This window comes from Rhinolophus sinicus, linkage group LG04, assembly GCF_036562045.2.
Source record: "Rhinolophus sinicus isolate RSC01 linkage group LG04, ASM3656204v1, whole genome shotgun sequence".
NCBI lineage: Eukaryota > Metazoa > Chordata > Mammalia > Chiroptera > Rhinolophidae > Rhinolophus > Rhinolophus sinicus.
In genome coordinates this window covers 147,797,410-147,824,241 of record NC_133754.1, presented here as the reverse complement: position 1 = coordinate 147,824,241, position 26,832 = coordinate 147,797,410, and the positions used below count along the sequence as shown (strand labels likewise).

The window sequence follows — 26,832 nt, the reverse complement described above, 5'->3', positions numbered from 1 at the left end:
AAACGCACCGCTCTGGTGGGGGATGTTAATGCGGCAGGCTGTGCCTAGGTAGATGCAGGGCGCATATGGGAAATCACTGTATCTTCCTATCCGTTTTCTGTGACCCTAAAACTTCTCTAAAATAAATAAAGTATTTAAAAAATAAGAGATAGACATCAAAAAGAGAGTAAATTTTCATTCACCATTTTTATCCCTATACTTTTCCTAAAACTTACTTTTTCAATTCATGCACACTGGCTACCATACTACGCTTATCATTCTAAAAATATATCTGAATTCCTAGAAAAAACTGTAAGCTTTCTTTTACTTCCAACAGCCTAAATATTTGTAATTAATCTCATACATACTAGTTTAACTTAAGAACCTATTATGGATTAGTCTCATAAATGTATCTAAACTTCTTTTCAATTTCTTTAAATATGCCCGTACAACCTAAAAATGATAGGCACCAAAATGCTACCTCCCAAATAGAGTGCTTCCTTTTATTTGCCTTCAACTTTCTAAGCTCAAACTTAAAAACAAACAAAAACACACAAAAATACACAAAACTGGCTGATATTTGTAGAGTTCCAGGATTTTATATAATATTTATACTGTTTACAACTTTAAAAATTGCTATCAAACACTTCTCAAATTTCATCTTTCTAAATCATTATAGTTTCTGCCTGTGATTATTTTTGGTACACTTCTCTGGTCTCAAGCTATAGCCATTTTAGTATCAATAGAATACTAGTTAAAATGGCTTCCCTGGTGTCTTTTCCCTTTCACTGGTCATATTTGGCTATAACGGACTGCACCAGAAGCTGGCAAACTATGGTCATGGGTTAGTTAATCCAGCCTGCTGGTTATTTTTGTAAATAAAGTATTACTGGAACACAGCCACGCCCATTCATTATGTACTGTTTATGGCTGCTTTCATGCTAAACAGCAGAGTTGAGTAGTTGTGACAGAAACAGGATGGACTTGAAGCTTACAGTATGTATTATCTGGCCCTTTACAAAAAACGTTTGCTGACTGTTACACTAAATTAATTTCACGTGACCTTGCATTCCTCTATCTATCTATCTATCTAGACATTTTAATCAGCTATTTTAATGACTGATACAAGTACACATACTCCTTTCATTACAGGACGTAAATTCTCCCTAATCATATACTAAAAGAAGAATCGAAAGCAAGGTAAGTAAGTATTACTTCCATCAGTAATATCACTTTTTGTCCGGCATCCCATAATTTCCTAGATTCTATTATAGGTACCAAATAGAAAGTAATAAAAAAAATACTGAAAAATAGATCAATTCATACATATACATTTACCCCAGTAAATCACTTACATCTTTGTGCTTATCACATACTGACAAACTTTACAAGAAATACCAGACAACAGCTAATTGGCAGGAGGAAACTTGAGGAGGAACCAAAGAACCTAAGACTTGCACTTAAAATCAAACTATACCTTATGCTGGGTTATAAAACAACAACAAAATGTGTAGAATGGCTTTCTTTCCTTCTACCTCAATGAGATTGCTGACATTCCTCTGCCTTAAAATTCTCAGAATGCAGTTAGATTTTCTAGAAGAAGAAAGTCTAGGAGAATAAGAATTAATATGCTGTATAATGTTTGCTAGTGGAAAGAGTCATTATAATTTAAAAGGCCACAAAGTAAGGTGTAGGTTTCTCTTAGGTCTCTCCCTTTCACATGGCGAGAATATTAAGTAGTTGGAACCTGGTATATAGCACAGCATGTAGGAAGGCCAGAATGTAACTACTTCCCTCTATCCTTCTTTCTATAATGGAGGCACAAACCTTTCAGCACTACTACTATGTGAGTATTCTTTTGTTGAATCTCTACCAACAATTTCTTTGAAACTGATTGGTAGATTTTAGATGTGTCTTTGGTTACCTTTTTTTTAATTAAATGTATTGGGGTGACAATGGTTAGTAAAACTACACAGGTTTCAAATGTACATTTCTATAATACATCATCTATATATCACATTGTGTTTACCACCCAGAGTCAGTTCTCCTTCCATCACCCGATATTTGACCCCCTTTACAAACTCTTCTATAATCTCTCCTTCCCCCTTACTCTCTGGTAACCACTAAACTGCTGTCTGTGCCTGAGTTTTTGTTCCTTTGTCATGTTCCTTTGTTGCTTTCAGTTTTAAATCCCACATATGAGTGATGTCATATGGTTCTTGACTTTTTCTGTCTGACTTATTTCACATAGAATAATTTTAAAATAGTTCTGACAGAAGTTTGAATGTTTGCAAGGAAGAGAAAAAGTAGTGGTGGAAAGAGGTGAAAGGGGTACTAGCTACAGTCTAAAACTATTTAGGACTAAATCATCTAAACAGTTCAACAGACTTCTCTACTTAGGATCCTGGGCTGAAAGCTTCAGCTACCAATAAAACATCTAGGTAAAGATAAATACATGATAAATATAAAATCAAGTATTATAGTTTTAGAGTGTAACTCCACTTTTGATTTTCTGTAGAATTTAAAAATCAAATGCATAAAACTATAAATCTTTGTTAATAGGTACACAATATATTAATATATAATTCGCGACATCAGTACCATAAAATGAAGGGAATGGAGGAGTAAAAAGGTAGAGTTTTCTGTGCAATTAAAATTGGTATCAATTTTAAATACTGTTATAATTTTACAATGTTGTATGCAATTTCCCTGATAAATAATAAGAAAATTTCTATAGAATATGCACATATGGAAAAGAAAAGGATATCAAACTATGTAACAACAAAAACATGAACTAAACACAAAGGCAGTAAGGGAAGACATAAAGGACAAAACGCTATTAAGACATACAGAAAGTAAGTAACAAAATGACAAAAGTCCTTCCCTATTTCCTTTAAGTGTAAATGGTTTAAACTTCCGAATCAAATTATAAATTGACAGAATGGATTAAAATAAAAAAGCTCCTGTACAAGCAAGAGACTCACTTGAGACCTCAGTACACAAATAATTTGAAAGTTATTCCAATAGTCTGAAAGATATTCCATGAACATAAACAAAAGAAAGCAAAAATGGCTATAATAATTATCAGTCAAAATAGACCATAAGTCAAAACCTGTTAAAAGAGACAAAGAAGGACATTTTACAATGACAAAAAATGTCACTTCAAGTAGATATAACGATTACAAACATACATGCAATAAATATCAGAGCTGAAAAATATGAGTCAAACACAGAATTGAGAAAACTATATCTACAATAACATGAGACTTTAATACTTCACTTTCAATAACTGGCAGACCAACCAAAAAGAACATCAATAAACAGAGAACTAGAACAACACTATCGACAAGTTTAGCCAAAGAGACATATGTAGACACGCTCCTATACCCCAACACCAGAATACACATTTTTCCTAAGTGCACATAGAATATTCTCCAGGATAGGCCATTATGTTAGGTCACAAATAAATGTCAAAATATTTTAAAAGATTGAAATAATAGAAAGCATCCTTTCCAATAACAAGGAATGGAACCAGAAAATCAATACCAGAAGAAAAATGTAAAATTCACAAATCAAACAACACACTCACTGTTAAACAATGGGTCAAAGAAGAAATCACAGAGAAATGAGAAAATATCTTGAGACAAGTGAAAATAAAAACAATGTACCAAAATATACAGGATGCAGCAAAAGCCATGCTGAGGGAAATTTATAGCTGTAAACACATTAATCAAGAAGAAATAAATCAACAACTTATCTTTATACCTCAAGGAACTAGAAGAAGTGCAAACCAATTCAAAACTCAATGAAAGGGAATAAAGATTAGAGCAGAAAGAAACAAAGTAGATTAAAAAATAATAGAGAAAATCAACAAAATCAAGAGGTGGTTCTTCAAAAACCATCAACAAAATTGAAGACCCTTTATCTCTAGACTGAGGAAAAAAAATTGAAATCAGAAATGAAAGTGGGGACATTACTACCAATTCTATAGAAATAAGAAAGACTGTAAGAAAGTACTATGGACAGTTTTACACCAACAAATTGAATAATTTAGATGAAGTAGAGAAATTCCCAGAAACAGAAACCTATCAAAACTAAATTGTAAAAAAAAAACACCAAAAAGACACAGAAAATCTGGAGAGACCTATAACTAGCATGGTGATTGAATCAGTAATCAAAAATCTCCCAACAACAAAAAAATCCATGATCAGATAGCATCACTGGTGAATTCTACCAAACATTTTAAAAAGTATAACACAAATCCTTCTCAAACTCTTCCAAAAAATTTAAGAGAAAGGAATACTTCCTAATTCATTCTGAAATCAGCATTATTTTGACACTAAAGCCAGACAAAAACACTACAAAATAACTATAGAGCAATATTTCTTATGAAAATTGATGCAAAAATCCTCAATAAAATACCTGCAAACAAAATGCAACAGCACATTAAAAGGATTATACACCAAAACCCAGTCAGACTTTTCCTGGGATGCAAGGATAGCTCAACGTATGAAAATAGGTAAATATAATACACCACCTTAGTAGAACAAAGAAAAATAAAACACATGATCATCTCACTTGATGAAGAAAAAGCATTTGAAAAATTCAACATGCTTCTATGATAAAAACACCCAATGAATTAATAATAGAAGGAAACCACCTCAACATAACAAAAGTCATATATGAAAAAACCACAGCTAACATAATAGAGAAAAATTAAGTTTTTCCTCTATCCTCAAGATAAAGGATGACGGTTTGAATCACCTTCTATTCAACAGAGTATTAGAAATTCTAGAAAGGCTAATTAGGGAAGAAAAAGATATAAAAGCCATCCAAATCAATACGGAAAAAGTAAAATTGACTGTTCATATTTGGATTACATCTGTTCGAGGATGAAGTGATCTTATATGCACGAAACCCTAACAATTCCACAAAAATATTATAATAAATAAATTTAGTAAAGTTGCAGGATACAAACTCAACCCTGAAAAATAATCAGATGAGTTTTATACACTAATCATGAACAATCCAAAATGGAAATTAAGAACACAATTCCATGTACAATAGCATCAAAAAGAATAAACTTAAACCAGGAAGTAAAAGACATATATTGAAATACTGCTGAAAGAAATAAAGAACAAATAAACAAAAAGACATATTGTATTCATGGGTAGACTTAATATTAAGATGTCACAACTCAAAGCATTTACAGATTCAATACAATTCATAGCAAAATCTCAAAGACATACTTTGTGAAAATAGAAAAATCCACCCTAAAATTGATATGGAATCTCAAGGACCCTAAATAGCCGAAACAATCTAGAAAAATAATGAAGTTGGATGAATTACACTTCCTGATTTCAAAACTTAGTAGAAAGTTTCAGTAATAAAAACATGATGGTACTGGCATAAAACAAACACAGAGACTAAGGGAATAGAACAGAAAGCCCAGAAATAAACCCTTACATATGTGGTTAAATGATTTTCGACAAAGGTACCAAGACGGTCTTTTCAATAAATGGAGCTGGGAAAACTAGATATTCAAATCCAAAGGAATGAAGCTTGTTCTTTACACCATATTCAAAAGCTAACTCAAAATAGATGGAAAACCTGAACATAGGAGCTAAAAGTATAAAACTCTTTGAAAAAAATATAGAAAAAGCTTTAGGACACAGTATTTGATAATAATTTCTTGAATTTGACACCAAACACCCAGGCAACAAAGATTAGACTTCATCAATTTAAAATTTCTGTGTATCAAAGAACACTGTCTAAAGAGTGATAAATAAGGCAATCCACAAATAAAAGTAAATAGTTTCAAATTACATATCTGATAAGGAGTTAATATACAGGATATATTAAAAAACAAAACAAAAGCTCCTACAATAACAAAAAAATTCAATTAAAAGATGGGCAAAGGATTTGAAAAGACATTTCTCCAAAGAAATATATAAATGGTCAACAAGTACATGAAAAAATACTTAACATCACTAATCGTTACGGTAATTCAAAACTGTAATTAGATACAACTTCACACTTATTAGGATGGCCATTATTTAAAAAATGCAGAAAGTAACATAATGTTGGTAAAGAAATGGGAGAAATGGAACCCTTGTGCATTGCTGATAGGAATATAAAATGGTGTAGCTGCTATGGAGAACAGTAGGGCAGTTTTCATAAAATTAGAAAAAGAATACCACCATATTATCCAGCAATTCCTTTTCTGGGTATATACAAAAAAAAAAGAAAATTAAAGCAGGGATTCAAACAGATTTTTGCATACCAATATTCATAGCAGCACTATTTCAACAGCCAAACATTATTACAAGAACCCAAATACCCATTAACAGATGAATAAACAAAATGTGATATATACTTATACATACAATGACTATTTTTCAGCCTTAAAAAGAAATGACATTCTGACATATGCTACAACGTGAATCAACCCTGAAGACATTATGTTATGTGAAATAACCCAGACATTGAAGGACAAATATTATAAGATTCCACTTATATGAAGTACAACTGACCCTTGAACAACACAGGGAATCAGGGGTGCTGACCTCCCTTGCCGTCAAAAATCCTCATATAACTTAACTCGGCTCTCCACATCCATGGATTCCTAACACAGATCGAAAATAATGTTTTTGATCCATGGTTGGTTGAACCTGCAGATGCAAAACCTGAGGATACAGAGGAACAACTGTATGCTTATTTTTAAAAATCTGAATATAAGGAGAGCTGAACAGTTCATATGCCTGGGGTTCAAGGATGAACTGTATCTACAGTAGTCAAATTCATAGAGACATAACATAGAATGGTGACTGTCATAAGCTGGGGGTAATGGGGAGGGAACATTAATATTTATAATGGGTACAGAGTTTCAGTTTGGGAAGATGAAAAAGTTGTGGTGATGGTTGCACAACAATGTGAATGCACTGTTATGTATATTTTACCACACACACACACACACACACACACACACACAAAGAATCAATCAAATATGGTATTTCCTTAGCTATAAAATTACCAAGAAAATCTATAATCACATAAAACAGACAATACATACTTAGGCATCCTTATGTCCATGAAAACCATGGCCTTAGAGAGTTCCAAGTTGAAGTGCAGAGGTACCAAAATATGCTGTTCGGATACATTGAGTTTTCGTGCTTCTTTCCAATTATCACCTAATTACAGAAAACAGTACATATTTAACACACATATAATTTGAAAAACACACTAAATCTAAAATTACTATTAATACTTCATAGTCACACACTGCATGATACAGGGGACTCATCCCACATCTAGATAATACTATCACCTTCTCAGGAACACAGTCAGCAGGTAAACACTTTACCCTCTCATTTTCCTTCTGAGGCTTCACAAGACTATGTTTTAATAGCAAAAATGCTTATTAAAAAACATTTTAATCAAATCTACTGTGCATCCATTGATAATCACTATACCAACCAGATACCTTACCTAAAAAACAACATGGCTCTAAGGCAATAATGGGCAAGGTAGGGAAGAATGCAGTTCTTCAGTATTAACTAATAAAAGCTACCATTTATTCAAGACTTATAACTGCACTATTCTAGGCAATGTTTAAACTTGCATTTAATTTTCACAATGATGTATAATCATCCCATTTATAGAAAATGAGACTCAAAAGAATTTAGAACTTGCTAAGGCTAGTGAGTAGTAAGGCTGAAATTTACAACAAATGTGACCCTCTTGTAACCCTCACTACAGTGAGGGTCACATGTTTAATAAGGAAAATGGCTAAATAACTGACAGTATAGCCTTAGAACAGTAGATAACCAATAAAAATCATGAATTCAAGGGCCCAAAATATTACCGGTAAATGAAAGGAAAAATCAGGATATAAAACTATGTAAGTCATGTAAAAAATGCATTCACAAATATTCCTACTCATAAACACCATACAAGCACATCCCCTATACTCTAGGCACATATACTGAAAAAAGCAACAAGAGAATATACACCGAAATACATTATATGTATTACCTCATTTGAATCTAATAATCTCATGAGTCAGATTAAATCCTCAGTCAAGGAAAACCAAGCCAATGAAAGATTAGACTTTCAGAGATAGGTAGTAAAATGGACTTTTCTACAGTTTTTAAATTCCAACAGCATTATGGTAATATTTCCTTCCCTTCTCAATTTACAGGTTAAAAAAAATAAGATATTTAGAAGCCTACGTTTGAGTATTTATCAAGAGAATCTAAGACAAGTACATAAAATAACCCAAGGTCAAAAAACCTTGCTCAAAAGATTTAATTAAGAATAGTTAATGCTTATCAAAAACATTCCAAGAAATTCTAATAATTTTCAGACAATAATGATACGTTTAAAAAATTTTTTTCACAAAGCATCTACCTTAAATATTAAGTATAGTTAATGGACTTCAAAAACTAGTGACCAAAATGTATCAAACATACCAAAATATAATAACATATTCCCTGAAAGCAAGTTCATGAATTTTCTATAAATTTGCCACCCGCTATATTTCTGGGTTCCTTCTACACCAACTGGAATATGATAAAAACATAAACCAATTTCATTATCCTCAAGTAATTATAGTTAAAGAAATAAAATCAAAATGTTCTAGTCCTATATAAACTAACATTTTAAATAACCATTACTTTGGGTTTTCTACTGCTTCTCCTCTTATTAGTTAGCTCAGAAAATTAAAATTTGACCATATACATGCATATAGAGCTCTAAAACAGCCACCGATGCAGCGTTGTTGAATTATCTGAATGATCACTAACACTTCAGGGATTCAGAAGCAACAGAACATAGCGGACAGAGGGCTCAGTTAGTCAGGGATCTCTCACTATCCTTTAGTGGCTTCTGACAAGTGAATTTCTGGCTCTGTTGACTTCATCTAAAAAACTTCATCTGTATCACAGACTCTTGATCAGTATACCAAAGTGAATGGGGTTAAAGTATGCTTAAGACAGTAACCCTCCTCAGTCTTTGACTGATCATTTACAGCAGGGGTAGTCAGAGCCCCTAGTCTAGTTGACTCGGCCCTTCAACAGTCTCTTCTGGTTATCGCACTCTGTAATACAAATATTTAAAAAATGTGCCAATGTTTTCCAACTTTGTCCAACCTTGTCCAAAGGTTGGAAAATACTGGTATAGATCAGGATTTTTCAATCTCAGCACTACTGACATTTGGGCCAAATAAGTCTTGTGGGATCACGTTCCTCGACATTGTATGATGTTTAATAGCATCCCGAACCTCCACCCACTAGATACTAGTAGTGCCCCCACTGTCCACTTGTGACAACTAAAAATGTCTCCAGACATTGACAATGGCTCTTGGCAAGGTGAAAACCACTCCTAGTTGAGCTATTGCTCCTACTACTATCTACTTCTAAATTAAAAATATAAAAGCTCTAACATATTTAGGATGAAGGTCTTCAGAGAAACTGTCTAAAAAACTGAATAATACTTCATCAAAATGAAAAATAAATAATTCATTGTACACTTACCAACTCTGCTGTAAAGCAGCTGTATGCTTGTAAGCTGAACATCAAAGGAGTCATAAGCTCTTTGCATTATCTCTTCAAGTTTGGCCACACCTTGTTTCATATCTGGTAAATCCGAACGACTTTTACTCGTTACCTTGAAGTTAATTTTAATAATTTAGACTATGCAAAATACATCAAAACGAAAAGATAAAGTTTTTATCTTCCAGAATATAAAAAGTTAATAGGAGAGGGTAAACTCACAAGATGACATATATTATAAGGCTATTAGAAATGTCATTACCCATGGCACATATAATGAGAAGATTAGGTATAAAGTGAATTTTTACCTATTAAGTTATATTTCCCAATTATTTATATTAAAAGAGTGGAACCAAGCCAGTCTGCAGAGTAATACATCTAAAATTTTTAAATTTCATAAGCCTTTTTATTAAAAACAAGAAACAAATATAGCTTATAAAACATTTCTATGGCATGTTGACAACTAGTTAGATAGCTTTATAATAAAAACTAAGAGCCCAGGGTTAAATATCAGGATAGCTGAATTTTAGTCCCACCACTGCCATTTATGCAACCCTAAGCAAGCTATATCTGTACTTCCCCTTTATTGGAGAACTATGCGCACTACTTTTTTCACATAAACATCTAGAGATCACTATACAGCTCTACAACAGTATATAAAGTTCTTAGTTATATACATACGTATATATATGTATATTAGTTATATATATACATATATATGTGTATGTATATTTATATACTGCTGTGGATATAAAGTTCTTATTTATACATATATGTATATGTATATGTACATATATTTTTAGCATTTTCCCTCTATTTTACATAGCTCGTGTGTACACAATCAAAATTGATTCTCTCTTTGAAAGATAATAAATTTTAAACAAAAGGTTAAGCAAATTTCCTAAGATCACAAAACTGGATCGACACCCTTACTCCTAACCGTATGCTCTTTCCACCATACCATACAGCCTTCAACCTGTTCCACAACCTAATTAAAATATGAATAATTAGATGTATAAATATTGTTATAACTGTAAATCCAGCAGGTGTCTGCATAATTAACAACTGAAGAATAAAAATCTAGAATAAAGGAGAATGTCACTATAAAGGAAAGGCATGTATCTGTGAGCTAGCCAGAAAGAACATTCTAACGTTATCCATCTCTCTTGAGTCTTTAAATTATTATATTTATTCTCTACATTTAATGATGTAGAGCAGTGCTGTCCAACAGAACTTTCTACAATAATGGAATTGTTCTCCATCTGTGCTAATACAGTACCCACTCGCCACTTGTGACTAGTAAACACCTGACTGTGGCTAATGTGACTAAGAAACTGAATTATCTTATTTAATTTTAATCAACTTAATCAACCACATGTGACCAGTGGGTACTATACTGAACACTGAACATCTGGAAACACAAAAACATTATTCTCTACTCAAAACTAAGGAAGAAAAATGTACATAATTAGATAGAAAGGGAAATGACTTAGGTAAATGCAAGATGCTCATCTCTCAATTTAGGATTATTTAAAAGAAGTATAAAATGTCAATATCTAAAGTTATATACACAAAAAATTTCAGAAGGATGAAGATATATTTGATTACTTCCAGAACTTCTTCCCTCTCTACATATTTTAATAAATCAAATAATAACCTTAAATTTAAAAGGAAATAAACTCCTTAAGCATTATTTTCAAATTCTATATATAAATATAATTCTTAGGTGCACCTCTGACCCGCAGAGTTCAAGTGTTCATTTTACTTTTAGAAATATAGGAAAACTACCCAATTAAATGAAACTTGACTGTATTCACCAGAAACGATTTTCTCAAATCCTAGTATTTACCATAAATCTAAAAACCAATACACCAATCAAACTGTCTAAAAAACAAAATATATTTTAAACAAAGAAATACCCTAAATGCCATATTCTAAAACAAGTATTATTAGTATATACCTTTAAATGACCAAGATCCAAAAGAAGTAGATTTGATGTAGGGCTAAAAATTCCATCTTGTGGGATAATAACATATGAAGCTTTCAAATTAATTTTGAGATCAAGAACTTTCTGTGTTTCAATAATATATAGTAGACCTGCAGAAAATTTAAATCTTCACAGTGAATATTTTTTTCAAATTACCCAAGAAATAGAGAATTATTAAATATATAAATTGGTAGCACAGTCTTAATGTGAACCTAGTATTAATTTTTAAATGCCTTTGATTTAATTAAGTATTTTCAATATAAAGTAAAAATATTTGTTAGTCAATGTATACATTCCTAATTAAACATAACTGAATAAAATATTAGAATAATTCCTCATATAAATGATTTTAACACATAAACTCAGTTTGGGTAAAACTCAGGAGATAACATATTGTAGCAGCAAGGGGCTATTTACACCTATCTGAAAAAGTTAAGTTGTATGAAACATTTATTCATAACTGCTATATTAGAATCTATATAATTCTTTCCAATTGGTGAACTTAATACAGCTACACCTGCCATACTGAACAATGATACTTGTTCTTTACGATATTAAGACACAAAAAAATCCTGATTATTAAATCATCTTCAATAAAATCATATGTAAACCAAAAAAACCAACAAACCAGAGTTCCCATTCCTTACGTATTTCATTCACTTGAGGTGTTTCATTGTAATAAATTTAATACATTCACTTGCATATGATTTGTATACCAACTTAATCTATTTTATGTTTTGAAGTCCAGCATTGGTTTTCAAATCTAAAATTCTTATCAATTATCAAATTATTACAGGGGCAGCCGGTTAGCTCAGTTGGTTAGAGCACGGTGCTCTTAACAAGGTTGCCGGTTTGATCCCCACATGGGCCACTGTGAGCTGCACCCTCCACAACTAGATTGAAACAACTACTTGACTTGGAGCTGATGGGTCCTGGAAAAATATACTTAAAATAAATAAAAGTTTTTAAAAAAATTATTATGACCCTATGAGATGGGAATTACTCCTTAAAGACAAAATTCTAAGTAACCACTGAATCAGTTTGAATGAATATACAACGCTGATTTATAAAGTTTAGAGGATCTGATATTCAAACAGAAAGGTACTTTAGTTCACAAAAGTAAACAACAAAAAACCTACACAAGAATTATATCATGAGGCCCAAATTTTTTAACCATGAATTGTGAGAAACTAAAAATAACCTATTATGTATAATTTTGAATAGCTTAAATTGAAAAACATTAAATGATGTAGTTTACTTAATGTGTACAATCTCATACTGCAGTCAAGAGCACATGAGGTTCAACAGAACATTTTGTTCAGAATAGGTATAGGTTAGGAAAGGTCACAAGACAGTTGAATGGTAAGGGCAGTGATTAAACCAAAAAGGCCATTGCAAGAGGCTGTATGATTTTATAAAAAAAACTGACAGGCAATTTTCTGTCATGAACAGAATTCCAAAAATCCAAACAACATTTTTTAATTAACTTCAATGTGGTTAATAGGTTTGACCTGAGTGTACGAAATGATATTTGTTATATCTGCATTTAAATATAAAACTACCAAATTGTTTCACTTAAACTGTATTTAGTCTAGAAATATAAATTTAAAATACTAAAACCAGTTTAAAGTGACTAAAACTTTAGTATCAGATTCAGTATTTAATTCACCAAAACTAATACTGGCATTTTTACCTGTTGCTGTCTTGTCACGAAATTCTTCAAGTTTAGTCAAAGTCGCTGAAGTGAGCTGTGCTAGATTTACCTCTTTTGGAGGTCTGAAGAATTCCACTATACTATTCACTGTTCTCTGTAAAAGAAAGTATCATTAAAATTAGGCACAAAATCAAACCGAATTGAAATACATGAAAACAGAAATTTAAAAAATACTTACGGCATCATATATCATTTCTAAAGGTTCAGCTTCTATGATACACCTTTGAGCAACAGTTTCGTCTAATGGATTTGTCTCAAAAGTAATTTGGAAAAGTGATGTAGCACCATCCAATGAAGACAGGAGGCGGGGTTTTGTTGAATTGTCTGGTAAGCCAGTAACATGAAATGAATCAATTTTGGTTTCAAATCTGCATGAAAAAAGATAGGACAAAAATTAGCCATCAATACAATCTTAAAATTGAAAATAATAAAAATTAATGAAAACAATTTCACTTTGTATTTCCTGCTACTCCATTCCACTCATGTCAAAGAAAGTATACTACTATTCCACCTGACTTGAAATAGACTAATTCACAAAGATCCCGATTCACGTGTTAATTTCTATACGGTGTATAAAAAAGCTATGAAGGGTTAGGGGTCTCCAGTTCCCATGAAAGGAGCTTGGAGGTCACCACTCTGTACTAACAAGTGAAAAGCTAGCTGATCAAAAATCAACAACTTTTTGGATATGTAATAGAGAGCAGGACACAGGGCAAACTACTGCCCCCAAGATTGGAGAGACAGACAGGTGAATACAGGGAGTCACAATTTACCAGGAGAAACTCACAAAAAGGAACCACCACAGACACTAGTGCCAAGATTGGAAAACCTGAACTGTAGGTGATGAACTGCTGAAGACTTAGGGTGGACAACTCAGAGAGTTAAAACTCAAGGGGTACCCAGCAATAGGGAAGCTTCCACAATATTCTGAGATATACCTCCAGGAATCTGACCAGGTTCCCAGAGTAAATACTGGAGAAAAATCTCCTTGAGCTTCAGGTAAGAGGAGGAGAAAGAAACCACTTAAAACTATGCCATAGTACCCTGTTCTTGTTAACAAAGCCTGCCTTCTAGAGAACCAAGTTAACCAAAGCTTAACATGATGGGAGTATTATCAGAGCCGAAATGACCTACAGAAGGGAAAAAAACCCAGCTCCAATCAGGTCTACCAATCCATATAGGAGAAGAAAAATACCTAATCCAGCCCTCTCTAGCCATCCTGACCCACCTCAGGGGGTAGGAAAACCTGAGAAACTCTTAAGGTCACAGTGCAGACATAGGTTCACTAAAAGAATGAGAGTTAATCATAGCACTACAGAACTTTCCCTTTCCCACATCTTACAACCAAATTACTAAAGAACTATTTACATCAGTTTCTTTTACCCAGTACATCATGTCTGGCTATCAAGAAAAAATAACAAGCATACCAAAAGGCAAAAACAAAACAAAACACTATTTTAAGTGACAGAGCAAACATCAGAACTAGAAGTGGTAGAGTGCTGGAAATAAATGAACAGGAATTTAAAACAACTACAATTAACATGGTAAGGGCTCTAATGGACAATGTAGACAGCATGCAAAAACAGGTGAACAATATAAGTAGAGAGATGGGAATCCTAAGAGCGAGCCAAAAATTAATGCTAAAGATAAAAAACACTATAACAAGAACGTCTTTAATGAGCTTAGTAGAAGACTAAACACAGCTAAGAAAATTACTCTCCGAACTAGAGAATATATCAGTAGAATCAGAAAATATAGAAAGCGGAGAATAAAGACTAAAAAAATAGACAAAATATACAAGCACTAGGAGGATAACTAAAAGAGGTACATCTATGAGTAATGAAAATACCAATAGAAGAAAGAAAGGAAAAGATAAAATATTTTAAACAATATTGACTAAGAATTAATGTCAAACGTTTAACCACAGATCCAGGAAACTCATAGAAAAGCAGAAAAAAATGCAAAACAAACAAACACTATAAACCTAGGCCAATTTTCAAACTACAGAAAATCAAATATAAAGAAAAGAAATCCTGAAATAAACCAGAAGAAAAACACCTTACCTACAGAGGAGCAAAGATAAGAATTACATCCATCTTTTCAGAAACCATATAAGCAAGAGTAGAATGTAGTGAAAATGATCATAAATCTCAGTTAACAGGCATGCAATGTGTAAGATGTAATTAGTGAAAATAACATGAAGGAGACAAATGTACCTTCATGGGAGCTGAGTTTTTGTAGGTTACTGAAGCTAAGTTGGTATCAATTTAAACTACATTGCCTTAGATTTAGAATGTTAATTGTAATCTCAATGGTATCCACTAAGAAAGTGACTAAAATATACAGAGAAAATGAAATTAAGAAGGAATGAAAAATAAATCAAACACAAAAGGAGTCTTTGGATCTTCATTTCCTCTTGAAGGCTCCCATGTCAATACTCGTATAAAGCTTATCTTAAATAAATCTGCAGGCTTTTCTCTTGTGACTTTGTCAGTTAATTTTCAGACCCAAGCAGGGACCCTAAGGGGTCTAGGAAACCTTTTCCTCCCCTATAGCATCAAAAACAATTAATTAAATGGGGAAAAATTTTAACAAAAAAGGTGTAAAACTTACACTCTGAAAACTATAAAACACTGTTGAATTAATGAAGCTCTAAATAAATGGAAAGATGCAATGTTAATGGATTGGAAGACTTAATATTGTTTAGATGTCAGTACCCAAAAAAATGATCTACAGATTCAACACAATCCTTATCAAATCCATGATGAGTTTTTTGTAGAAATGGACAAGACACTCCTATAATTTACACAGAAATTCAACTGACTCTGAATAGCTAAAACGATCAGGAAACAGAAAAACAAAACTGGAAAAGTCACACTTTCTGATTTCAAATTTTAATACAAAAGTATAGCAATCAAGACAGTGTGTGTTGGCAGTTTAGTCATATAGACCAATGGGGATAGAACTGGTATATTTGTCAGGTTGTGCAACAATTAGCACTAATTCTAGAACATTTTTACACCCTAAAAAAGAAACCCTAAACCCATTATCAGTCACTCCTCATTCCCTCCCTATCCCCAGTGTCTGGCAACAACTAATTTACTTTATATTTCTAAGAAGTTGTCTGTTTCAGGCATTTCATATGCCTGGAACCATTTCATATTAATGTATGGCCATTTCTATCTGGCTTCTTTAACTTGGCATGATATTTTCAAGGTTCATCCATGGAATAGCATGAATTAGTGTGTCCTTTTTCATTGCCCGATGATATTCCATTGTATGGATATATACCACATTTTGTCTGTCCATTCAGCACATGATGGATATTTGGTTTGTTTTCACTTTGGGGCTATTATGAACAATACTGCTATGAGTATTCATGGACAATATTTTGTGTGGACAATAAGTGTTAAATTATTTGGGTATATACCTAAGGGTAGAATTGTTGCCTCATATGGTAACTCTGTTTAACATTTTCAGGAATTGCAAGATTTTTCCAAAGCAGCTGTACCATTTTATATTTCTACCAGGAGTCTATGAGGTTTCTAATTTATCTGTATCCTTAGCAACACTCATCTGTCCTTGTGATTAGAGCCATCCTAATGGGTGTAAACTGGTATCTTACTGTGGTTTTGATTTGTATTTCCCTAATTGCTAATGCTGTTGAACATCTTTTCACATGCTAATTGGCTGTGTCTGTATGTTTTTTATGGAGAAATGTCTATTAAGTTCTTTTGCACATTTTTAGATTGAGTTGTCTTAATCATTATTGTGTTGTAAGAGTTTTTTAGATATTACTGATACAAGTCTCGTATAAGATAAGATGTTTTCAGCTGGCATCCTTTGAAGTACAAATGTTTTTAATTTTGATGAAGTCCAATTTATTTATTTTTTATTTTGTTGCATTAAACACTTAAGTCTTTGCCTAACTCAAGAATACAAAAATATGTTCCTATATAGTCTTGTTAGAATTTTATACTTTTACCTCCTATATTTAGGTTTCTGATCCATTTGGGTTAATGCTTGTGTATGGCATGAAATAGGGGTCCAGCTTCATTGTTTTGCATGAGATTATTCAGTTGTCCTAGCACCATTTGTTGACAAAAACTCTTCTTTCCCCACCAAATGATTTTATCACCCTTGTCAAAATGAGTTTACCATAAATGTAAGGATATATTTCTAGAATTAGTGCTAACTGTTGTACAACCTGACAAATATACCAATGTAATTTGGTATACAATACAGTGTCACAAATGAATTGTACACTTTAAATGGATGAGTGTATAATATATGAATTTATATATCAATAAAGTTATTCTTAAAAACAAAGGTAAAATAAAGACAGTCCCAGATAAATAACCAAATTGTTAATGCCATTTCTTTTCGTATGGTGAGATTACTGAGATTTGTATATTATCCTTTAATGTCTTTCTATGTCTCCTCAGCATATAGTTTTCTATTGAACATGTATTATTTTAATATTTACAAAGCATATATATTACTGGAAAAAAATCTAAGTTCCTAAAAATACAAAAGAATACATTAAATCATAGTATCTCTTAGAAAATGATGTAAGATTGTAATCTAACTTCCAATTTTACAGTGAAATTTTTTCTTATAGATAAAACAAATGAATACTTACTTAATTGCTTGTGCTCCTGGTCTTTGCACAATCCAAGTACTAAATTCTTCTATTACAATATCTAACAGCTGAGGTTTTCGTTGTTTTTCTCTTAAAACAATAGACATACTTTTCAAGTGAACATAAAACTTCATGGCTTCAAACTAGAGTATATTCAGAAGAATAAAATTTAAAAAAAATACACACACACAAATACAATAAATACTCTTATTCATATCCTATTTATATAGTTTATTCTTTCCAAAAACCAGAAAATACTTTAAAAGCAACCCTTTCTATATTAAAGAATTGCCACATAACATTAAAAGGAGAGGACAATATTTATCCCTATCTTGAAAATTAAAGTAAGTGGAATACTTACAGACCCAGAAAAAGATCAGAGAACAAGTCAGTAACATATTTTTGAAAGGATTAGAAATAGGCATGTCTATCATTAAACTCTGAGGTATAAGGCAGGAAAAACTCTTACTGTTTTTGGCAAGGTTGGATCAACTGCTGTTTCACTATAGCCAATTGCTTCATAGAGTAAAGTTTTTTCTTCAAGTGTCAACATTTCTTCAAGACCTACAAATCAAGAAGTGTTTTGCGTTTTTAACTAGTTACAAGATAAAACTAACCCATAATTTAGCTGTCTTTAATAAATTCAATGCAAATTTTACTTTCATAGTGTTTTTAAGAAATTATCATCATAAAATGTTAGAATGGCATAGGCAGTTTTAGAAGGATTATTCTCAAAATATATAAATTGCTAAATATGCAAACAGCAACATAAATTTCTAAATATTTGTATTAAACAAGAGCTAACAAAATGGCTAACTGTATTAGATACTTAACAACACTATGCTAGGCAAAATACTTAGCACACAAAGTATGTAGTATTAATTGTAATTTCCCCCCATTTTACAAATGTGAAAATTGAGATTCAAAGAGCTAAATAACTTACCAGGGCCACAGTGCTAATAAGTGATTGTACCAGGATGTAAAATAAACTTAAGCCCCTAAGACTCTAAAGCTATAATCTTAAACATTTAGCTAGGAAACAAAAATCTTTCCAAGAAACAATTCCAACAATAATTTACAATGGTTTATACCCTTTTAGAATTTTTATTTATCTATTATTGTCCTATATGTATTTACTAAACCCTATGGGTATAAAACTCTTTTTGCAAATACTGGTAAAATTTTTTAAAATATTTAAGTTTTACTTGACGTACTTACAATGTTTTAATAGTAATTTTATTGATAAATTGTACATCACATGCATATATACTTACAATGTCTATTTAATGAGAAAGATTTATCTGCAAAACTTAATCTTCATACCTGATGAATACCTACATTACCATGACTTGATGATTAACTGCACTACTATAAAATAAAATGGACATACTTGCAGGTTTCACATCTGCCTGCTGTTCTTTAGCATCTGGTTCTGACCAAGTCCACAACCAGCTAAACCATCCTTTATTATCCTCTGAATCTTTTGATCCTTCTCTGTAAATCTTGCATCCAGCTTTCTTTACCTAAAATAAATATCAAATAAATGATAAATTATCCTTTATTTATGTAACAATCTAAAGAAATACTAATATTTCCAAAATTTGTCTACTTGAGTGAATCAATGTAATCAAAGTGCAAACTGAAAAAAAAAATACAGTAAGTGTAACATTAACCAAACACAAGATAGGATTATCAGTAGGTAGCTCCCCAAAAACTGGCTTTTCAGCTTCACATGAACTCTGCGTACTTGATAAGCCCAATTATTTAGAAAGAATATATTTCCCATAGAACCTGTCTGATTTAAATTGGCAAAACATTAAACCAAATATTCTTACAGCACGAAGAATCAAACTTCAACCCCTTTTAGGAAATAGTTTATTACAGCACAATACTGGTAACATCATAGCACCTGTCAAATCTATATGGATTCTAGATTTATTTTTACTAATTGAAAGATAATCTTGAATTACCTCAACTTCCGCCTGTTGTCTCACTATAATTATATTAAATACATCCAGAGTTTTTTCCAATTCCTAAAAATATAAAGGAAAATGTGTTTACATAAATAACTGCATATAAAAAACCTTAGTATAGAATACATAAAATTGATGCACTAAAGATGTAATAGGAAGCAGAAATCAGATCATTCATCAACATAATATTCCTATTAAATTCTGAGACGCAATGCTTGTAGATATGTCAGCTTGGATGAAGTAATTTTTGAACAAAGAAATCACACATGTCATGCATATAAAAGTCACAACTCTACAAGATTTACAGACACATACTAAAAGATACCATACATGCATTGTTTAAAATGGATTTTATTTGGGTTTTAACAACAGTGAAGGGTAAACTCATTAGTGTCACCTTCAACTGAAAATCATAAATCCTTCCGATTATGTGTACAGTCCATATGTCATCATTAAAATATTACAAGTAGGTCCTAATACCCTTAAAAATTGTTTTTAAATTTTAAACTTTTCAAAGTTATGGTTATTGAAATAAACTGAGACAATGGGACACTCGCTCATACACTCTTGGTGGGAATGCAGATTGGTGCTGCTGCTATGGAAAGCAGTGTGGAGATTCCTCAAAAAATTAAAAACAGAATTACCATATGACCCAGCAATCCCTCTCTCGGGTATATACCCAAAAAATCTGAAAACATTTATCCATAAAGACTTGTGTGCTCCAATGTTCACTGCAGCTTTATTTACAGTGGCCAAGACATGGAAACAACCAAAATATCCTTTGATAGAGGATTGGATAAAGAAGATGTGGTATGTATACACAACGGAATATTGTTCTGCCATAAGATGAAATAGTGCCATTTGCAACAACATGGATGGATCTTGAGATTATAATGCTAAGCGAAATAAGTCAGACAGAAAAAGTCGAGAAACATATGTTTTCACTGGCATGTGGTATATAAAACTGAAAATAACAAAGGAACAAGACAAGCAAATGAAGAAACAAAAACTCATAGACACAGGCCATAGCTTAGTGGTTACCAGAGGGTGGGGGGCGAGGGGTGGTAGATGAGGGTAAAAGGGATCAAATACATGGTGATGGAAGGAGAACTGACTCTGGGTGGTGAACACACAATGTGATATACAGATGATGTATTACAGAATTGTACACCTGAAACCTACGTAACTTTACTAACAATTGTCACCCCAATAAACTTTAATTTTAAAAAAAAGAAACTGAGATAAGCTAAACCTTTCATCACATCTCTACACATTATGCCCATGATTACTTTTGAGAATTTCAGGCTGCAACAGCTTTTTTTCCCCAAAGAGAAACAACCATGACTTAGTATTATCTAGAAAACAACTAAACTCAGGGTTCTACTGTCCATCAGACTTGGAAGATTCAAGTTAAGATCCAAAACTTTGTATGGAAATCTGCAACCACGCAAATGGCCTCTAAAAACTTAATCATTTCAATAGTCCACGGCTTCAGAAAGCCTCCTATCTTAACAATAAAAATCTTTAGGGAGTTCCTAATTGGAAAGTGTCCTGGATGCAGAATGGTTACAATAATTTCAAGAAGCTAACTTCCCTTAGTCACCCTAAGCTATACTTCATTGATCTGTAAAATAGTCCCTTCTAGAGCATACTATTATAACATTAAAAGATAAGATGACTAATATTTAGAGAACTCTCAAGGTAGATAACTGAATGTAAAGTTACTGGTAAAGACTAGAAATACCACAGGAATCAAGAGAAAAAGAATTCTCTATCTGGACAGAAAATTCAGGAAAGTCCACACAAGAGATGTGTCTTAAGCAGAACTTGAAGGATAAGTAAAACTGGGATAGGCAGAGAGATGAGGAAAGGCAGAGGAATACGCAAGCACAGATTTGACTCTAAGTGTAATACATATAGACAGGAAATTTTTTTAATAAATGCAGTTAGATGGTAACATAGGGGAAATGCAGTGATGACATAATATAAGGAATTGAAACCAATGCAGAGAAGATTAGAATCAATGTAGCAAACACTTTTTAGGCTTTTGAGGTTAAAAATGTCTTAATAATGTGCAGCTTCAAATTAGGTGTATGAACCCAAATCTCTCTAGGTTGAGAATAATCTCAAATTCCAGAAGTTCCCAGCAGAATAACACCACAGCATACTCGTATATCACCGAACTGAGATTAAGAACAAGAGTATAAAAATATCTAAGTAAAAGAGACAGGAAATGGTCAGTCAAAATTAGAACAAATAATTAGGAAGTGTTAGTCACTAAAGACTGAGAAGTTATGTAGTACAAATATTCAAATATTTTTTAAAATGCTAACCTCCAAAGAGTTGAGAAGTTCATCAGCTGGCTTCTTATTTATTAGCTTTTTTTTATATAGTTCTTTGTATTGCTTCATTTTTTGTCTGTGTTCTTTAATATGCTTCCATGACCACATCCGTAAGTGGGGACAAACATTTACTTCAAGAACACCATGTATAGCATAAGCCCACCTAGTTAAAAAACAAAACCAAAAACCCTACACTTAACATTCTCAAGTCAACAGTATGAAATATAATTGATATATTGTTTCTACTCTAACAACATGCATTACTATAATACAGAGACAATGAAAATGGTATACTATATCAGACAACTTGCTTTTTCCCAACCATATTTATTTTTGTAATAATTAATACACTCTTTCTTGAGTGAAAATTAGCTCTACAGAAAAACTATTAAAGTATTAGTTGGCAAACAGCACTTCACTCTCCGAAGAGTAATTAGTCAATTGAAAGAGTAATTATAACTTCTAGGAACTAGGCAAGAGTTTAATAACTGAATTAACAAGATTTTTGAATTTCAAAAAGGGGTCTTTATAGATTCCCAGAACCTTTTCAGGTTTAATAATATAGGTTTAATGTGTCTGATACAGAAATTTAAAATTTTTTAAAGACAGCATTGCTAGACAACAGACTGGGATAAAGTTTAATGATTTCAAAATACAGGAAGTGAATGGTATTCTAGTATCTTCAGTTGTAAATTCCATTATAAAGAATCCTGTAAGTCAAGTTTATTAGCATAATAAGCAAAAGGAGCTATATAAATTTCTAGTCACATATCAAACTATAGTTTGTATCAGCACTTAAGAGTATCTAAAAATTTCTTACAAGTCAAGAAATTCACCTCTGTGCTATATTTTTTAAAATCTTAAAAAAAAAATTAGATCAAGTAATCCCACCTCTGGGTATTTATCTGAAGAAAATGAAAACACTAAATCAAAAAAATATATGCACCCCCATGTTCACTGTCATGTTATCTACCAATAGCCAAGACATGTAAACAACCTAAGTGTTCATCGACAGAATGAAAAAAGGAAATGTGGTAATATATGGAATATTATTCAGCCATAAGAAAAAAAAGAATTCTTGCCATTTGTGACAACATGAATGGAACTTGAGGGCATTATGCTAAGTGAAGTAAGTCAGACAGAGAAAGACAAATACTGTATGATCTCACTTATATATGGAATCTTAAAAAAAACAAAAAACAAAAACTGATCTCTTAGATACAAGAGAACAGATAGGTGGTTACCAGAGGTGGGGGTGGGGGTGCAAAATAGGTAAAGGGGTCAAAAGGTACAAACTTTCAGTTATAAAATATGAAAGCCATAAGGATGTAATGTATAGCACTGTGACTATAGTTAATAATACTGAATTGCATATTTGAAGATTGCTAAAATAGACCTTAAAAGTTCTTATCACAAGAAATTTTTGTAGCTATGTATGGGTGGTGGATGTTCACTAGTCATAATTGTGGTGATCATTTTGCAATAAACACAAATATTGAATATTTATGCTGTACACCTGAAACTAATACCATGTTGTATGTCAATTATACTTCAATTTAAAATTTTTAAGACATTTTACCATTCTCTGGCATGGGAGTGAAGAGGTACGTCAGGTTTGAATTTCCTATATGGCAGATTTTGCGTCATCATATCAACTGATTCAAGAAGCTCCATAACACTGAAATACTGAAGAATGAAAAAATTAAGGCTCTTAAATGTTTCAGATATTTTTCTAAATGTTGGAGTTAAATTATTGACTTTTTAAAGGAAATGTTACCATGTAACATAAATTTTTGAAAAACATTTAAAATTTTAATTTGTTTTTATCAAACTATATCTCAATTTAAAATACCATTTAAAAAAATCACCTGTGGTTTATTAAATTCAATTGCTATGTCATGTAACTCAACATCCAGGTTTATCTTGGGGGCAGAAAAGTCAAAATCAGATCGACGATTCATCTGAAGTTTGGCATTAGCAGATATAGGGCGAAATACTGGAAAACACAAATTTAAATAAAAATTGAACTGAGTTATATTCCAAGAGTCTCAAAATACTAAAGGGATCAAGTTGAAAATACTGATTTTCATTTCTTATATATCCTTTCTACAGTTCCCAGATTTCCACACTGCTATGATTTGATCAGATGAACTGTCACCTAATTGGTGGTGCAGGTTCTTTGGTCTTTTTCCAACTATAATTCATATTGTCTTTGGAAAGTATAATATAGGCTAACTGAACTCCTCACTCAAGACACCAATATAACCCTTAAAAGCAGGAATAGTCGCTGCAAGGCAAAATAGTCCAATAAAATAGTTTTAATAATGGTACATAACTTTAAGGAGTGACTGTACATTAGAAATGCTAACGGGGAAAGCGATTATATTTAACCGCTGACTTCCATTATTTGATTATAATTTCTGAATTTCTGATGAGTTTCTCTGTGACCATTGGTTCTCCCTTTTAACTTGTAAAGGGAGAGAGGAGTGAGAGTTTGCTCAGGATAACCTTTATGGCACAACTCATAATCAAAGATATTTCTCTCAACACTTTGTATTGAATGACAAAAAGAATAAAAATAATGTGGACAGAGACCAGTAATAGCAGAATCTAAATAGAAATCAACTACTAATTTATACACAAATACATAAATCCCTCGTTTTAATCATCCCTGAGGACTAGTACTTAATTTTTTACACATTAAGCAACCAAACATACTTTTAATTTCAATAGAACAAGAAAAGAATCATCAATAGGAGATCGATGACATATTCATTATGATATATTTATACAATAGAATACTATACAGTTATAAACAAGAAAAAGTTATATGTACATAAATGGAAGGATATACTGAATTTTAAAAAGTATATACATAAAGCAATGATATCCATATTTGAAAAATAAAATTATCCCTCTCCCCAGCTTTAATTCTTACATTACATAAAAAGACTACACTATCCACCATATTCTCCTTAGTTGCAATCAACCATCCATCCATGGGCTACTATACTCTCTCCTATCTCTCTCACTTAGCTCCTGGCAACTCTAATTTCTAAGTGATTTCAATATACAAATGATCTTTCCAAAACAATGCTATGGACTCAGTCTTTGGACTCCTCCACCCTTACCTCATCTACTAGACCTTACCACACCAATATCCTGACCTTCCACAAACTTGGTCTCAAGCATCCAACTCTCCGACCACCACAACCTCTCTCTGTAGTATTCAATATACCAAAACTTCAAGTCCTATGGGACCTACCATTCATTGATCCTATTTCTACCTTTTCTCTGTCCTTCATGTCTTCTTCAGGTTCTCAGTTCCCTCCCTATCCTGTTGAAGTTCCATGATCAGTTATTTCAGTCATTCCCTTGCATTCACTCTTAACTCGTTTGCCCTAGCATTTTGATGGTACTTACTAGGCAAAACCCTAATTCTGGATAAAGCTACTCTTCACTTATTCCACATCTGTACCTGAACCGATGAACATGGTTGGGGAAAAAAACATACAACCACAGAATGGTCTCACTTTGATGTCATAAATCTCAAGTAGGTCTTTAATGTTGCTGAGCAAACACACAACACTCCTTTAGACCAAGGGAAAGTCAAATCCACTCTTTTTCTCTGTATATTTTAGTAATGCATTTCTGATTACTAAAGTACTAAGTGTTAATTTCAGATAATTGGAAACCAGAAAAAAGTATAAAGAAAAATTTTAAATATACATTTTTAAAATAGTTAAGATCATACTAGATTGTAGCAGCTTACCATGTCAAAATATCTTTTAAAATTATCATAATTGCTATTGAATAGTTATTAGTGACTTCACAATTTAGTAACAACCTCTCTTTTGGACACTTTTCTTTCCAGTTATCATAACTGTTATTGAATAGTCATTAGTGACTTCACAATTTATTGAGTAACAACCTCTCTTATTGGACATTTTTCTTTCCTAGCTTTGAAATATAGCCAAAAGCTCGCCAACAATAAAGGATAAACAAATATTTTGCTTTTTCATATATATATATGTATATACATATATATATATATATGTATGTGTGTGTGTGTGTGTGTGTGTGTATATATATATATATATATATATATATATATATATGCACCATGTTTCCCCGAAAATAATACCTAATCAGAAAATGAGCCCTAGCATGATTTTTCAGGATGACATCCCCTTAACATAGCCCTAATGCGTCTTTTTGAGCAAAAATTAATATAAGACCTGGTCTTATTTTCAGGGAAACACGGTAAGTGCATTTGATTATGTGAGAAAATTAACATGAAATATTAGTGACGTCAACAATGTTCATATGAACTTGATGATTATTTTAATTGCAATTTTTATTTAATGAAATGTACTTACCAAAATCATAACCTTCTGGAACAATATTTTCATCAACAATGCCACTCTTCAATCTGTACTATTAAAAGACAAATTGCTTTTATTTATATTAATTCCAATATACCTATATCGGACAAAATCCAATTATATTCAAAAGAAAATAGTTTAGAAGCAATTTAAAAAACAATTTAAATTTAGGAGGTCTTACATATAAAAAAATATTAAAGTGGTTAGACAATGTCTCATTAAATTACTATTATAAAAGAATACTTCAGGCAATATTAAG

The 26,832-nt window shown here is 32.0% G+C and overlaps 1 protein-coding gene across 3 annotated transcripts in view; it reads right to left on the bottom strand.

Annotated features, from left to right (window-relative positions):
- The window catches only part of VPS13A (vacuolar protein sorting 13 homolog A), a 194,256-nt gene that overhangs the window by 130,826 nt on the left and 36,598 nt on the right, over positions 1 to 26,832 (bottom strand). For all 3 annotated transcript variants that reach the window (XM_019736649.2, XM_019736650.2, XM_019736651.2), the window contains exons 10-22: positions 26,568 to 26,625; positions 24,057 to 24,184; positions 23,768 to 23,874; positions 22,180 to 22,351; positions 19,844 to 19,906; positions 19,264 to 19,396; positions 18,343 to 18,437; positions 17,874 to 18,016; positions 13,410 to 13,599; positions 13,211 to 13,325; positions 11,491 to 11,627; positions 9,513 to 9,645; positions 7,052 to 7,169 (exon numbers count right to left, since the gene is read on the bottom strand). In XM_019736649.2, coding sequence (XP_019592208.2) covers positions 7,052 to 7,169; positions 9,513 to 9,645; positions 11,491 to 11,627; positions 13,211 to 13,325; positions 13,410 to 13,599; positions 17,874 to 18,016; positions 18,343 to 18,437; positions 19,264 to 19,396; positions 19,844 to 19,906; positions 22,180 to 22,351; positions 23,768 to 23,874; positions 24,057 to 24,184; positions 26,568 to 26,625 — 1,592 coding nt within the window. The remainder of the gene's footprint in view (positions 1 to 7,051; positions 7,170 to 9,512; positions 9,646 to 11,490; positions 11,628 to 13,210; positions 13,326 to 13,409; positions 13,600 to 17,873; positions 18,017 to 18,342; positions 18,438 to 19,263; positions 19,397 to 19,843; positions 19,907 to 22,179; positions 22,352 to 23,767; positions 23,875 to 24,056; positions 24,185 to 26,567; positions 26,626 to 26,832) is intronic.